Source organism: Egretta garzetta, unplaced genomic scaffold, assembly GCF_000687185.1.
Source record: "Egretta garzetta isolate BGI_Z169 unplaced genomic scaffold, ASM68718v1 scaffold445, whole genome shotgun sequence".
NCBI lineage: Eukaryota > Metazoa > Chordata > Aves > Pelecaniformes > Ardeidae > Egretta > Egretta garzetta.
Genome location: NW_009259855.1, coordinates 83438 through 98598, shown reverse-complemented (window position 1 = coordinate 98598; position 15161 = coordinate 83438). Strand labels below are relative to the sequence as shown.

The 15161-nt window shown below is 44.4% G+C and overlaps 1 protein-coding gene across 1 annotated transcript in view; it reads left to right on the top strand.

The window, feature by feature from the left end:
* Positions 1-15161, top strand: part of NHS (NHS actin remodeling regulator) — a 27580-nt gene that overhangs the window by 4193 nt on the left and 8226 nt on the right. Inside the window, 4 exon segments of the mRNA XM_035895490.1 lie at positions 7955-8017; positions 10216-10408; positions 13602-13733; positions 15002-15161. The exon segment at positions 15002-15161 is cut by the window's right edge and continues 2763 nt beyond it. Coding sequence (XP_035751383.1) covers positions 7955-8017; positions 10216-10408; positions 13602-13733; positions 15002-15161 — 548 coding nt within the window.

Here is a 15161-nt window from a genome sequence, read left to right as displayed (position 1 = left end):
TTATGGATCGGGGTGTTTGACTCATAGAAGTGCCATAGTAGCTAAATTCTGCCCTGTGCTAAGAGCCATTACATTCCTCAAACCATTTTAAACTCCACAGTTCAGACCTGGATTTGACTTTTAATTGATGCTTGTGTCTAATGCCAGCCCTCAGAGTAGGGATAATTCTGTCCTGCATCTGCAGGTACAGGGACATTGGCATCTACAGGGATGCTATGCCCATGAGCTCATTATAAGTGTGTAGCTACTGAATCGTCACCTACTCAGCTTAAAAATCCAAGTACATTCATCTTAACCATTATATTAACCATGGGGAAATACTATAATGGTAAAGAAGCCACCAGGTGCTAGCTATCAGCTAGCCAGTCCGTAGGAAGAGTTTTGTTTCTCATTTGAAAGCATGAAATGCGTGATAAGGTTTCAATCTGATTGTTCTGGCTTTTTGGCTGCTTATCTGGATAATTTCAAGGAAAGCATCACCATCGCTGCAGGCTTTGAAGCAGTTAAATCTGCAGGCCTTATGATTCAACTGAAAGAAGGTACCTTGATGTTAAGGGACAGCATAGGAAAGAGTAGGAAGACGTAAAGGAGAAACAGGCTTGCCTGTTTCTTCTTTATAAGTCATCATCAAAGCTAGAGCTGTTGTAGGGTCATTGAAAGGTAAAGGAGAGGTGACCCCACATTATGGATCAGAACTAGTTACAGATAATAGTTTGGGCAGTTTATTGAACATAAAGCTCTCTTAGTATCAGATGGGGAACGAGGCATGTCTTTTGAAATTGCATATTCAATGGCAAAAGGCCTGAATCGTTGCTGTGTTTGGAAAATAACCGGTGCAGTTTAGACATTACTTCCATCTGTGGAACACAAAATAATAAATAGTGAGCAACCCTCTGAGTCCCATACTAGTTGGCAAAATTAAGTCATGCTGAATGCAGATGTCTTGGCTTTCTCAGCAAGTCCACCTTTTTCTTTTCAAGAGGGAAAATATTAAGCTTTGTGCCCACCCATATCGGGCCTTTTTTTTTGGAAGCTGACCAGGTTCAGTATTCTCCTGAGGAGGAGCAAACAAGAGCTGCTTGGAGGTTGACGTCCTATCGATTTCAAGGCATCTGGCAATGTTCTGCTTTGGTAATTGCAAATACTCCAAGGCCAGAGTACTTCAAAGTGCCTTGACCCATTTCTTGGAGAACTCCTTGTTCGTAGGGCAACTGTAAAAATAAGAGAACAAGGCAAGATGAAGCTGCACATGAATGCTCTGTCTGGCAGAATGCTAATCGGAGATTTTTACAAGACACTGCAACAATGAATAACTAATTGATATTGTGCCAGCCTTCGTGACTTAATGATATCATTACAAGAGAAAGCTGAGAATGCTGTTATTGGCTAGCTTGCCCTTTTTGGCATAAACTTTTTGACATCTGCAAAGGCGTATCTGCTTCAGGGGCTTTCAGTAATATTTGGTATCTGATTCCAATCGATTGTATCATCTATTCATCAATGAACTAAAGATGTTAAATGCAACAAGAATTTTTATTCATGGCATAGCAGTTTGTTTTGTATTCCCCTTTTCCGATGCATTGGAAAGGTGCTGGCAAAAGCAATACTAAACAGCAATAAATGCTGTGTTTCGTTCTGTGTTTCTTATAAGTTTGGAAAATGATCAACAGGAACCTGGGAAATTTTTAAGTTACAGGATCTGACTTTTCCAAACTGACCATCTAAGTTGCACGCATGCATTAAGGCACTGAAATAAGTGGCTTGATTTTGAGAAATGTTCACATTATAACTGCGAGGGCGGGGAGGACTACCACTACTGAAAGCTACTGAAGAACAGGTCACCTATGTTTGAGGCCAGCCAAGGCTTCCACATTTGCACATTTTGGCTGCTGGTTTATTGCTACCAATTAGGTGGCTATGAGCTTTTCCAAAGATCTTGCATATTGTGTAGTAAAGCTAGAGAAAATCAACCACAGCGGATGAAGGTTCACTTTTAAGCATGACTATTTTTATAGGGAGGAAGATGCCAAAGTCCCACAAAATTCCTAGGAAGACCAAAGGAATTCAAGTCCAAAGTGACTAATGCCAGTGTAAATGGGTCTGGAGGGACACTTTGGACTGTTCCATCACAAGATCATTTTGTCATGGAGAAGAAGTAGAGAACTAGAAGTGACATAGGATCTTTTGTGTCCCAGGCAAGACAAGTTTGGGGTTAGCTTTATAGTCTACTCTTGTTACAGGAACTGCCCTGATTTGTCTGATGAAAGGTCCGCTTAGCCCAGAGGCCAGAAAGGGATCCTCCAGGGAAGAGTATAAGAACAGGGCATGGTTTATGCATTTATTGTCCCATGATTTATCCTTCCAGTTTCATACAGAAATGGGTTACAGAGCTCCTGAGCCAGAGGTCAAATACAGAATAATAGCCACCTGTCTGCATTGATTTTGAGACTTTAATCCATTTTTTAGCAAATTTACACCTTGGCCTCAACAGCATCCTGTGACGATGACTTTAACAATCTGTATGAAAATATATCTTTTGTTTGTTTCGAACCTAATGCCTCATCATACCATCACATCCCTTCTAGTTCTTAGATTGTGAGAAACAGTGAGCACTGCTTTCCCGTTCCCTTTCTCCATGCCCCTCCTGGTTTTGCAGACATGACTTCCTAGCCATCCCAGTCATTCATTTTTAAAGCTGGAAAACTCTAGCATACTTAGTCTTTCTCTGTGCAGAAGAACTACACAACCAAACGCATTTATAAGTATCATTCCTTCAGGCATTTTTGCCAATGAAAAAAAAACCAAACCCAAGCCCCCAGAATAATTTGAGGAGAGTACGAAGAAGGTATGGAGTTGGGAAAATGAGGGAAATACTCCTCACACGTGTTCCCATGACAACCCTGCCTGTAGCACTGCTGAGGCCAGTCACTGAGTGTGAAGATGCTGTGTCATTCCAACTGCATTTCAGACTGCTCTTTCATTTTCTCTGCATTTTTTCTTTCTCTGGTTTCCTCCAAACCCAGCCAGCCAGGCTTCAAAATCTCAGTGTTCCAGCTCGGAATGTTCTAGGACCGCACTTTCTCAAACTCATGGCACAGCTATTATAACGAAACAAGGGAGAGGGAGCAAGGAACCCTTAATAGTTGGAAATTCACACTCGCAATTGCACAAAGTTCAGTGTCAGTTTGCTCATAATTATAATGTGAAGAGAAAATAATGCATCAGGTCATTTTATTCCATCTCCCTGCTATTTCAGAAATACGCCCTATGGTCTGCCTTAGCATGCGTTGTACAGCAAAGGGAAGCACAACCGAGCATACTCACTTTCACACAGTTCTGTGCTGAAGCCATACGAAGCCTCAGTAAAAAATAAGTGAATTAAAGGCCAGGCACGGGTTAGGCTATGCACTTTCTGTGTGCAAATCCTGCCTGTAGCTGTTAGAAATAAAGCCTACCTGGAGTTATTCATCAGAACGAACTTGTGTAGCACTATTTGTGCAATAAGTCTGATACCTACTACCCCGTATCGTGGGATGATTATTTTGTACCTTCGTCTGCTGGCATGCCATGTGTGGTACGACTTCTGTCAGAAAACACGTCTTATTTTTATCTTTACCTTGTCAAAACATTGCAGCAGTACATTAATCGTTAAAGGATTGTCACTACTTTAACAGATCATATTTGTGATGCTCCAAAAGAAAAGAAAACACCCACAAGCAGATAAAACAAAAACTTGAGGAGAATGAAACATATGGAAATGTAAACGTAGGGAGTGGGCAGGTGAGCAGGGCTGTGTTTTGCGGCAGAAATAGCACAGTCAGAAGTATTCCCCTTGTTTTCCCTTCAGCATCAGTCGACTGCATAAGAAAGCTGCTGTATAGGTACAAATGTTAATTTCTAATTAAGTAGTCAGCTGTGCTCTGAAAACACTGGAAGGCTGCTAACCTTTTATTAGTATTTCTTCTTCTTTTATCATACCTTTAATTTTTCCAACACGTAAATCAATACCATTTTCTGGAACTCCTGTGAGTTAATGAAGCAGCAGGCTCTTGGTTTTACAGGCAGGGAAAAGAGAGAGAGGGAGGTTTCACCCAGGGCCACAGGAGGAGTCAGTACTCGACTCACGCGAATGTGGGATTAAACATCAGTTCACACTTACTCAATGTCTTACCTTCTCAGTATGTTAATGTTTGCTTTCAAACATGAAGTCAGGACGCACTGTTAATAGGTACATATGATTTTAGTGCTCATGCAGGGTGAAAGCATCCTGCTTATATTCCGTTCGCTGTTGGAAATGTACGATATATGAAGCTTGCAGACACTGAATCTCCATGCTAACGCTCTGCTCGGGTGAATATCACCCACTTCATTCATAAGGTCATCCTGGGAAGGAAATTTCCGCCAGTCAGTGCTCTAGAAGCCCAAATTCAGAAATAATATTGATTGCTTATGCTTTTTATTAGCTGCAACAGGAGTTATTAGGCACCAGGAGTCAAAAAAAATCTGCTGGAGATGCTGTGCTGCTAGCCGCCTCCTGCCCTCGCCAAGGCTCTGCTGGCACTGCCAGGGCTGTGTCGGCATGGCCAGCACTGGCCCTGTGCTGCTGGGGGGCTGTGACTCGGCCGCCAAGGTGTCCTGTGAGCCAACACCTTGCCTACATGGTCAAACACAGCTGAGGGGGCAGGAGTCAGCTCAGCCATGCCTCAGTTTGACAAACATGTTGAGGATAAATGCTCTCGATGAGGCTATAGCATTCTCAAGACACCCTTAATTACCTGAAGAAAAATGAGTTCTTTATTCTTGGGTTTATGTTTTTCCCCTCGCCATTGCACTGTGTTCAAGATGACCTGTGCACTAACTTTGAAATCCCAGTATCTCCTGTAACGCTACCACCTGTAAGGCAGGTCAGGTACATGCTTTACACAAACGATGCTTCTTGCACTAGTCTTCCTTTTTATCTTGAAGATCCCAAACAACAGCAGCATCTCAAAGCTTTGGGGGATGGAAAACCGAAGAGGGGCTGAAGTGATGTTTTTGTCCTATTATGGGCCCGTTCATTTCCCCCTCCAGATCCCGGCTCTGGGACAATAAATGGGGCAGGCCCATAAATTGCTAGGCTGGCAAGTTTGTCGACTGCTAAATTGTTTCTGTGTCACTGCACTGATGGGGTTTAAGATTTTCATCCGCTGAAAGGGTGTCCTGACTTAGGTACCTGCAAGTAACGCTAGGCTCTTCCTAAAAGTGGTGGGGAGAGTGTTCGGGGGTGCCTCATCTCGCCCAAGTTAGGTGCTGAAGGAAGGTGAGCTGAGCTGCTCTGCAGCAATGCCGCTTTGTCTGTAGGGGAAGCCTTGTTGGCTAGTTCAGACTCGGGCATCTGACTTTTTTGTTGTAGTGCACAAAACCCAAAGGCTTTCATATCGAAGAGACATGGAGCACTGAGAAATCAGATCATGTGCATATGCAACCAAGATTTTTACTGCAAAGCAGTTTCACGAGCACAATGGCACCTCTGCAAGTGATGTTGATGGGATAGCTCAGAAAATAGATGCTCACATTTGTCAGCAACTGCAGAATAAATCCCTATTCAAGCAATTACGCACCAGTTTGGTTTCAAAGCAATCTTAGTCCATTAAAGAAAAATGCCTATTTAAAGTATTCTGGCTTTGTATTTTAACAGATTATCACCGTTGCTGTTTGCCAAGCACACCCACACAAAAGAAATTAACTTTGAAAACTGCCTAACTGCAGATTTGCCCATCAGACCAGAACAGCCTTGGGTATATAATAATAATTTCTTGCTTAATTACGTGTTTACTCAGGACATTTAGAGATATTCTGGTCTTCTGAGTGAATGAGAACATTTGAAGAGTGGCAGCTCTCTCTCCCCCCCCCAGCATGGAGGTGTTGAAATGCTGAGGCTGCTGCTATATCCCAGCATCCCTCGGCTGCCCGGCAGCGGGCACTGTGCGGGAACAGGCAGTAGGTGACCCGGGGACCCCTTGACGAGGTAGCGGTGGCACCGGCTTTCTCAGGAGCACCACTGTGACAGCATGAGCTGAAATTCTGCCAACCACCTCCATTTTTATCCTACCTCTTCATGGTAGGAACCTACCTAGGAGGCATGTCCCACCATGCTTTATCAGAGACATGAGAGTTCAGCACGTTGACGACGGCTGTGGGCACGTGTAACTGGACGGGTATTTTCTCAGAGGAGGCAGGCAGAGTGGCATGCAGGGGAGGGAGGAAAGCCCTGGACCGGCAGGACAGACAGATGTATAGGCAGGCCTTGCTTGAGGCCAAAGTCGAGGTCCCACTGTCTCTCCCGGGGACTTTTGCCCCTGAGCAGCTTGTGCTTGGAGCTCAGGGCAGGAGGTCCCTCCTGTCCCCTTCTTGTGCACTGAGGCTATCACAGGCCTTTGTGGGACACTGTGAAGCATTTCATGTGCCGAACTCTTGTCACCGCAGCAGTGTCTGTCTCTCAAACCTCCCCAGAGATGCTCCAACACCTTCCATGGGGAAGCTGAATTTCAGTTCAAACCCTGATCCCGTTAAATGTGGTCCATCAGCTCAGAGCAGGTGACTGGAAACTCAGATGGAGGACCAAGGGTGAAACCACCCTTGTGTATCTAAAGAGTAGACCTAACGGGTTGATGTATTCAGTATCTCTGTACCCTCGGTACAGAGGCATTTGTCCTGCAATAAGGACTTTTCCCAGCTTGGGAGAACTGGTTTTGCGCTGACCTGTGTAGAAGCTAGCCTGCTGGAAGTGTTAACTGGGAACAGCCCTCTTTTGATCTCCCCCCTCTGCTCTCCTGTAAGGCTGATGGGCAGCTCATTTGGAGGCTTCCCTTGGGTTTAGTCCTGCACATGGTAACCAGGGCAAAGCAGGAGGTGTTGTGTATCTAGGAAGACAGTAGGACAAGATGGAGAATTAGGCCTTTTGAGACTCACCACAGCTTTTTGTTTTGAGAGGAGACCATATAATGCAGTCTTTCAAAACTGAGGTTTGTGGTTCATCCATTACGGAGGTGTTGATAGTGACTGGGAGGAAAAAAGTTGATAGGATGATTTAGCAGGCCTGCTAACTAATTCAGGGGGAGGTAATAAACCCCACCGAAAAACGCTTGCTAGAGCTTTCCAGTGTGATCAACAGACCTGTTTTTTTTATCCCCTTTTTTGTTTTATTTCATATTCAAAAGAAGTCATCCTTCACTCCTTGGTTTTGAAAACAGGACATTGCAACAAACAAACCACAGTTTCTGCCAGAAGAAGATTTCAGAGGTGCAGGGATTCAGTGAGACCCAGAACGTTGTGGGCATCACTGTTTTGTCCTTTCAAGCATTATAAAAAGTGACAAAAAGCCACTTGGCCACTGTCACCCTGACACAATGATTGCAACCTTAGAGATGTAATGGCAATATCAGAAAACCTTAGCAATCAATGTATTTGATAAATCACCCTCAGGACCAGCATTATGTATAGCCATCGCTTAAATACCTCATGCAAAAAAACTCCCTTATATTATGAAATAGATCATTTATAATGTAATTGGATAAGTACCTTGCGCTGCTTCAGCTCCAGGCAGTCCACAGAGCTACCAAATCAATACAAGGCATTCTTGGGACAATTTAGGCATGTCCGTACAAGGAGGTTGAACCAATTTCACTGCAGTTTTGTCTAATCTGAGTAAGCAAAATCAGCCCAGACTACACGGGGGTCCAAACCACTCTGTGGGCACAGCTGCTTGAGCTGTGCTTTGTAGAGAAGTACTCTGTTCTGGGGAACAAACACATCAGAAGGAAAGAGAGTGGAAATCTCAGCTTGTTTTCCTTCTGAGACTAGTTTATCCAGACAAAAATGATGTGCTTTCACCGGAAACATTTTGTGTGTGTTGTATTCTCTTAATTTTAATTTTTTTTTTTTTTTTTTTTTTTTTTACATTTCACATTTATAGTTTAACAGCACCCGTTCGCCCTCCCCAGTTGAATGTTGCCACATGACCCCCTGGAGTAGAAAGGTACTGGAAAAACAAGCAATCCTCAACTAACAGCCCTGTCTCAACTCTTCTCCCTTCCAGATCCTAACCCTTCCTCTTGCTTGCTTTTCACTTGCTAACTTGCTGCGCTAAAAGAAGCCTTTTCTGTTTTTCTCTTGTCAGTAAGACACAATAATAACTTCCCCCCCCCTTTCATTCTTCACCTTGGATGGGTTTCAGGAGCTTGTGGTGACGAGGCCACCTCCTCCTATCACCTCCTTAAAGAGGCCTGAACTGGGACAGACTCGATAGCGTTAGCGACTGCATTTCATTCTCTTGCAATGTTTTTGCCAAAGCCCCCCTTTTCTTCTTTTTTCCCTAAACGGTAAGAAACTGTTCGGGCGATGCCAGCACGACAGCGGGTATTTATTCTCTGGCCATTTGGTGATGCCACTGTTTGGAGAGGAGGAGCTCTGGCAGCCAGGGTCACTTTGCCCGCTTTGTCCAGTGCTTCATTGTCATCCAGGGGAGGAATCGGCAACAAATGCAGTGTGTGCGTGCGTGTGTGTGTGTCCATGTGTGCGCGTCTGTGTGTCTGCGTGCGTGTGTGCAAGGGTGGGGTTTTTTTGCATGCATGCATCAAACTTTTGGGGGGGGGAGTTACCTAGGAAACAAAGTCTTTTGTGCTTGAAGTTTATATGAGCTATTCACGTCTGCTGGGGATCGGCACAAAAGCTGCAGGCAGAAAGAAGACTGCGATGTTTGACTGAGATCCTGCGTGGGAAAGGGGGGTTTTTCTGCGGGCGGGAGGAGGAGGAAGCGTGCGTTGTCTCGGGTCTGGGGGTGCTGCGGGAGGTGACGCTGGTGAGGTAAGTAAGTGCCCTCCAACAGTTTAAATAGTAGCTGCCGAGTGAAGATCTTAAATGCTTTTGGGGCCAGGGCGTCAGTGCTGCTTGGCAAGCTCGAGACGGTTAATTCCCCTGGGATTTGTGAGGAGCCTGGGCGGAGGAATGGCAGAAGTACAATGGCAGCCTGGGCGTGATCCTGCGGTGCTCAACACCCACCGGCTCAACGCCCTGCCACGGAGCTGGAGAGCAATATTTTATCTTCACCGTGTTTGCTACTGAAACTAAAACTGGCAAATGAAGTGTAAACAGCAGGCATGGAGGGGGAAGGAAGGCTGGTAGTTAAGCAGCTGGGAATTCAGGACCAAAGCAAAAGCCGGCCTGAAAGGGATTGCGCTTCGTTTTTAAAAACTGAGAGCCAGACAGACGTCCTGGGCTGGTTGAAGAGTTGTCGCAGCTTATAAAAGAATGTATTAATGGAAAAAGGGAGGGAAATTAGGCAGAAAAAAGGTAAGTCTTTCTCCTCTCCATCCCTTCCAAACAAAACGGAAACTTTTTTTTGCAAACAAAGAGAACCCCCCAAACCCAAGTTGGTAGCCAGCACCACATGAAAATATACTTAATTTATTTCTCTTTTACTAGATGAAATTATAGCGGCTTTGCAAGGCAGGGTGTTGATGGGGGATTTGTTATTTCTTCCAAAAGAAAACAAACCATCTGTGTTTCTTCCACGCAGTTTACTTCTCTCTCCATTTCTTTACCTTCGGCATCTAGTGCTTCTCGTGGCATGCTGTAAAAATGTGTGTGGTTTCTAAATAACCCTTTGCATTTCTTCTGGTGGTGGCTATTCCTCTCCAGCACCTGCCACTTCCCACCGCGTAGCTGCTGTAACGTCGGTCTGCTCATGTTCCGAGTTTGTAAAAATGACATGCAAATGATTCCCTGAAGTATGGAGGGGTCTTCTTTAAAACTTTGGGCTTTCTGATGCTTGTCCGCAGACGAGTGGTTATTATGGGGCCAGGCCTCGCGAGTAAATCAGCAGTGTCGGGTGTTCAAAAGGTCGCAGATGGAAATGAGGGCCCACCTGCCTAGCGCCGGTGGTAATTGAGGGCAGGCTTGCAACGGCTACCCTGGACTGCAGGACATGCCCCTTCTGACGGAGGAGATGCCCTGCAAATGTCACTGTAAATGCGCTGAATCGTTTCCAGTCCGTTGAGGTATTTTTCCCCCATCAGCAGGCTGTTATTTTTCCATCGGGGAATAGCTTGTGCTGTGCGACTTAGCTAGAACAGTTCCTCCCTGTAATTGATTTCTGATCTGTGTGTCTGCTTTGTTTCAAAATTAGCCTTGTGTGCCTGAGTGGGAGACACTGATTTTGAATGTATTCATTTGCAGTCCCATCCACCCGAGGACGAAGATACAGATGTCACGTTAGGGCAGAGGCCGAAAAATCCAATACATAATATCCCTTCTACACTGGATAAACAAACCAATTGGAGTAAAGCACTACCTCTCCCAACTCCAGAGGAGAAAATGAAACAAGATGCCCAAGTGATTTCTTCTTGCATTATCCCCATCAATGTCACTGGTACAAATCTCTTCTATTTCTTTTTGTATTTATTGCATGGTTCAAGGGAGGTCAAGTACTTATTTTGTTTAATTTATTTGAAGTCACGGGATTGTGCAGTCTGGGGGCAAAGACCCTAGCTTGAGGATTTAGTTTCTGGAAGAGAGTGGGCTGAATTAATCCCTCATGCGTGGCCGCTGGAGTCACTGAATCTAGGATTAATTTGGCCCATATTTTCAGAGTCATGCTATACAGTGTAACGTAACACTGGTTCCCTGTATAAACAATGTACTTTTGTTGTGTATATAACCTACAGTCTGTATTTACAAAGACCTCAAATAACTTTTTGAATGTAGCTGACTGAAATAATGCAGAAAGCCACCAAAATTAATCATATGATTATCATGTGTAGCAGGAGAAGAGAAACTAGGGAGCGTAGGCTACTATTTGCAGTGCTTTAAGCATGCGAGGCATGACTGTGTAGCATGCAAACCAGCGCTCTGAGATCCCTTTACATGCAGCTATGCTGAAGGTATAGTAATGGCATTTTCTTTTACTTACATAACGTTTGGAGACATTTGACTAGGTTTATTTAAAGGAGAATTTGTTTATAGAAGCAGCAGGTATATCACTTATTAAATGTGATAAATGACTTATTTCCAGAACCAAAAATCAGGCTGTTTTTCTCTTTCTTCTTTTCTCTTTCTCTCCTTCCAGAGAGCTATGGTAAACATAAAGTTGATCTGAGTTTTCCTCAATAATATTTTTGCACCAAGTTTTGATTAATGTAAGAGCATAAAGTGGGCTGACTTCCACAGTTATAGACTTGAATATAAACACTCAGGGAAAAAAAGCAGTGAGCTTTCAGTTAGCCTTCATTCCCCAAAGAAAATATTTGTATTTAATTCTATTTTCCCAGTAATTGGGAAGTTGGGTGCCAGGCAGGGCTGTATGCCCACAGTCCAGCTTCAGCCCCCAGCCGAGGGGCTCTGGGCTTTTGGGCTTGCCACATGTCTGTCCTATGGCGTCACGGTGACGAGTCCCCGTCTGCTCCACCATCTGCTGTATGAATCCTGCTGGTGATGGCAACATGGTCCCGGTTCCCCTCCACCCCGGCAGCAGAGGTGACGCTGCTCGGCACCGCCAGCTCTGCTCAGCCGGGGAGGTGGCAACCAGGAGCGGGTGTCCCCACCACCGGGACGGTGCCTCTGGCCAGCCGGGGCCCCAGGGGAGGAAGGGCAGCAGGCCGGCAGAGATGCCCGCCCAGACCCTGCTGGGCCAGAGGTTGGGAGCCGGCTGGTTGAGGTTGCAGGTTGGGCACTGCCGACAGAAACCCCGTGGAAAGTAGCAAATAGCGTGGTGCGTTTCCACGAGGTAAAGCTGGTGTTGAAATGATGCTCTTTCTAGATCCAGCATAGGACCCTAATAGGCGTAGGCTTTCTAACGTGGCTAATGCCACCTAATGCAGTTCAGAGGAGAGTTAGGTCTGGGACCAATGTTAACTTTTCCAGTAATAGCCATTTTTGCCTAGACTCCACCTGCCATACATTGGAACCAAATTTCCACTGATCAGTTTTACAGATCAAGAATGGTATGTAATCTTCTGGATGTTTATGTGTATCATTCTCATTAGCACTAATGGGAATAATTTGTATGCGTCACGGGGAGGATATACCCTCTTCCACTTTCCTCTCGGAGATGACCCCCGTGCATCTGGCGCACAAGAGCATGCTGGGCTAACTCACAGTTGCTGGAAAACCAGCAATGCTGCTGATTGATTTTTCATTTCAAAGAGTTTGCTTTCAGTTCTCTGTTTTTGTTTTTCAAGCTTCTCCCAACCCTGAGAAATGTTCACTTTTTTGAAAATGACTGTTGTTGGAGTTTACGGCACTTTCATTCTATATTAAAGAAAGTTCTTCCTCTGCTTATTCCAGGGGCATTGGTGGTTACAGGACATCTGTCTGAAGCCTCTATTTCACTGTAGTAGATTTCAAGAAGAACTTTTACAAGAAAGTTACTTTTTAATGTTTTACATTGTTATGTAGTGTAATATGTACGTGTATGTCTGTGTATAATTATGTTTTCTATAATTATACGCTATTAAAATAGAGCTTCTTATCAGGATTTTTTTTTCCTTTTGTTTGGTTTAGTTTGTTCGTTTTTCTTAAGATTACAAACCACTGTACCAGCGATCCTTATGTTAGTGTTTTTATGGACCTGGCACATTTTTTCCAACCTGTCCTGCGTCAACTTTAGAGAGCGTGAGCGTACAGTTGTGCAAAAAGCCAGGGCATTTGGGCACCAGTCTTCTGGTAATGCCTCCTTTTAACTTTATTTTGACAACACAGTGTAAAAAACAAAGTGAAAGACACTTCCCTGTGCTAATGCCATGGAAACATAAAGAAAATGAGGAATTCTCACCTATTCTGTATGACAGTGGTCATAACTAGATGTGCCTGTGAACTTGGGCTCCTAAATCCAAACTGAGGATCTCAATTGACTGTGTGACCCGATTCCAAGAGTGGGCTCCCATGCGTACCGCCGTATCCTGAGCACTTGCAAAAATCAGGCCGCTTAGTGATGTACACAAATAAATAGCAGCTGCCCGCTTATGTCACCCTTGGCCATGTGTCATCGTCACGAAGAATGCTCTCTAAACTTGCACAGGGACTTGGCCCCATTTTAGCTGTCTCCTTCCTTTTTAAAATGTTAGCCCCCTTGGCATATTGGTCTCCTAAGAAGGGCCCAACTACTGCAATATGGCCTTACAACCTTAAATTGTTTTCTTACACTTAGGTGCTTAAAGTAAGTCAGGCTATAGCTGAACAGATTGCACTTTGCCGACAAGTTACTGTCATTGTCCCTATGACAGATGGGTAAATAGCTGGAAGAAATATGCCCTGTTACCAAGAGCTCTCAACTCTGTTTTCCTTCCCGATTTCCTTTTCTTTTCTTTTCTTTTTTTTTTTTTTTTTTTTTTTTAATGCCTTCTGTTATTTTTGGCAGACCAGGCTGCTGAGGGGGAGCTGGAATTAGATGTAAAACTGTGATATACTGTGATATAATTTACATAAGAACTACATAAGGGCTCCCTTATGTTTATTCACAGGCTTAATCCAAGCTCACATACCTGTGTATGTGTTCCACTGTGTTCCAGCCATGAAAATTTGTTTACTATTTCTAAAGGCTAATGAGACCTATTTATGGGTTGCAGGAGTTGGTTTTGACAGAGAGGCTAGTATACGCTGCTCTCTTGTTCATTCACAATCTGTACTACAGCGGAGACGAAAGTTGAGGAGGAGGAAAACCATCTCTGGCATCCCCAGAAGAGTGCAACAAGAAATAGGTGTAGTATAAATACAAATCTTCCGTAGATAGCTTTCTAACCAACTTAAATTGCAGGGATATGAACCGGTAGCCAGCCTTCCCAAGAAACGAAACCTCGAAAGCATAAATGCTTGTGGAGTTTGGGGATGACGTGGTTTGTTTTTTTGATTTACTACAGTAAGCAAAGCTATATTACTCCATATGGCCTTGACGGACCGGGGGCCTTACTGAGTAATATAGATGTACGTGTTCAGCTCTTACCGTGTAAATGTTAATCAGTTCTTTTTATTTTTTCCATTTTATTTCTGTTATGAACCCATAGTTATGTGCATAAAAAGTAACTAGATTAAGTGAAAGTTTTTTCTTGCGTGAGGGGAGCTTAAGGTAAAGAACTGACAGATGTTGCTCAGCAAAGTGATGACGAGCTGTCCCAACAGCCGGATAACTCACTCAGACGAGCAGTTGGATATCCGCCTTAGAGACAGCTGCTGGTACCCTACGGGAGACTTTGCTAAACGTTCCTTTTATTTATCATGCTCGTCCTCAATTCCTTCCTTTCATTCTTTATTACCAAGGATACTTGCCCGAAATCGAGCGGCTTACCTCTACTTTTTTGTCTAACTTAGGAGCAACTCTGTTGAGGGCAAATCCAGTGTCAAATCGGTATTAATCCAAAACGAAACTAACGGGATCGTTATTTCTTAATGTTCCTCTGCACCTGAAGATGGCTCTTGTATCTCGGTCCATTGCTGTGAAACTTGAGGGGAAGCAGAAGGAATGTGTTTAGCACAGGGAATAAGCAACCAGAGAACCTATGAAAGAAAGATCCCATTGCCTTGCAAATATTCTTGGTAGTAAAGAAGCAGATAATGGAAATTCTGAACAGGTAGTCAAAATATAGAATTATTTTCAGAAGCTCGCGGAGTGTTTTGGCCAGCAGACACTCCTGAAAACTGTCGTTAACTAGCTGAAATAGAGTGACCTGAAAACCTGAAAACTTAATATTTATCTTAATATTTACCACAGCGAGATCAGCTCTATGTGAGATCACATTGCAGAAATAGGAGAACTGAGATCACATTGCAGGACTAGGAGAATTTCCCCACCTCACCGGGATGAGCTCTGCCTTATATACTCTTTATAGCAAAGTTAAATTGGGTCCAATGCTCAGGAAGATTAAAAAATAAAGAATGCAGCAGATAATGCTTCTTGGGTTGCTCCGCGGGTCGTCTCGTGTCAGGAAATGCGGAGCTGTCCCCCACTCACCCGGCTCTCCGTGTGTCCTAGATTCAGACGAGTCGCCGGTGGCGAGAGAGCGCAATGTGATTGTGCACACAAACCCGGACTTCTCCGGCTCTGGCAGCAGGAGGTCGGGGACCCGGGATTCCGAGTGCCAGACAGAAGAAATCCTGATAGCCGCTCCCTCCCGGCGGCGGATCCGCGCCCA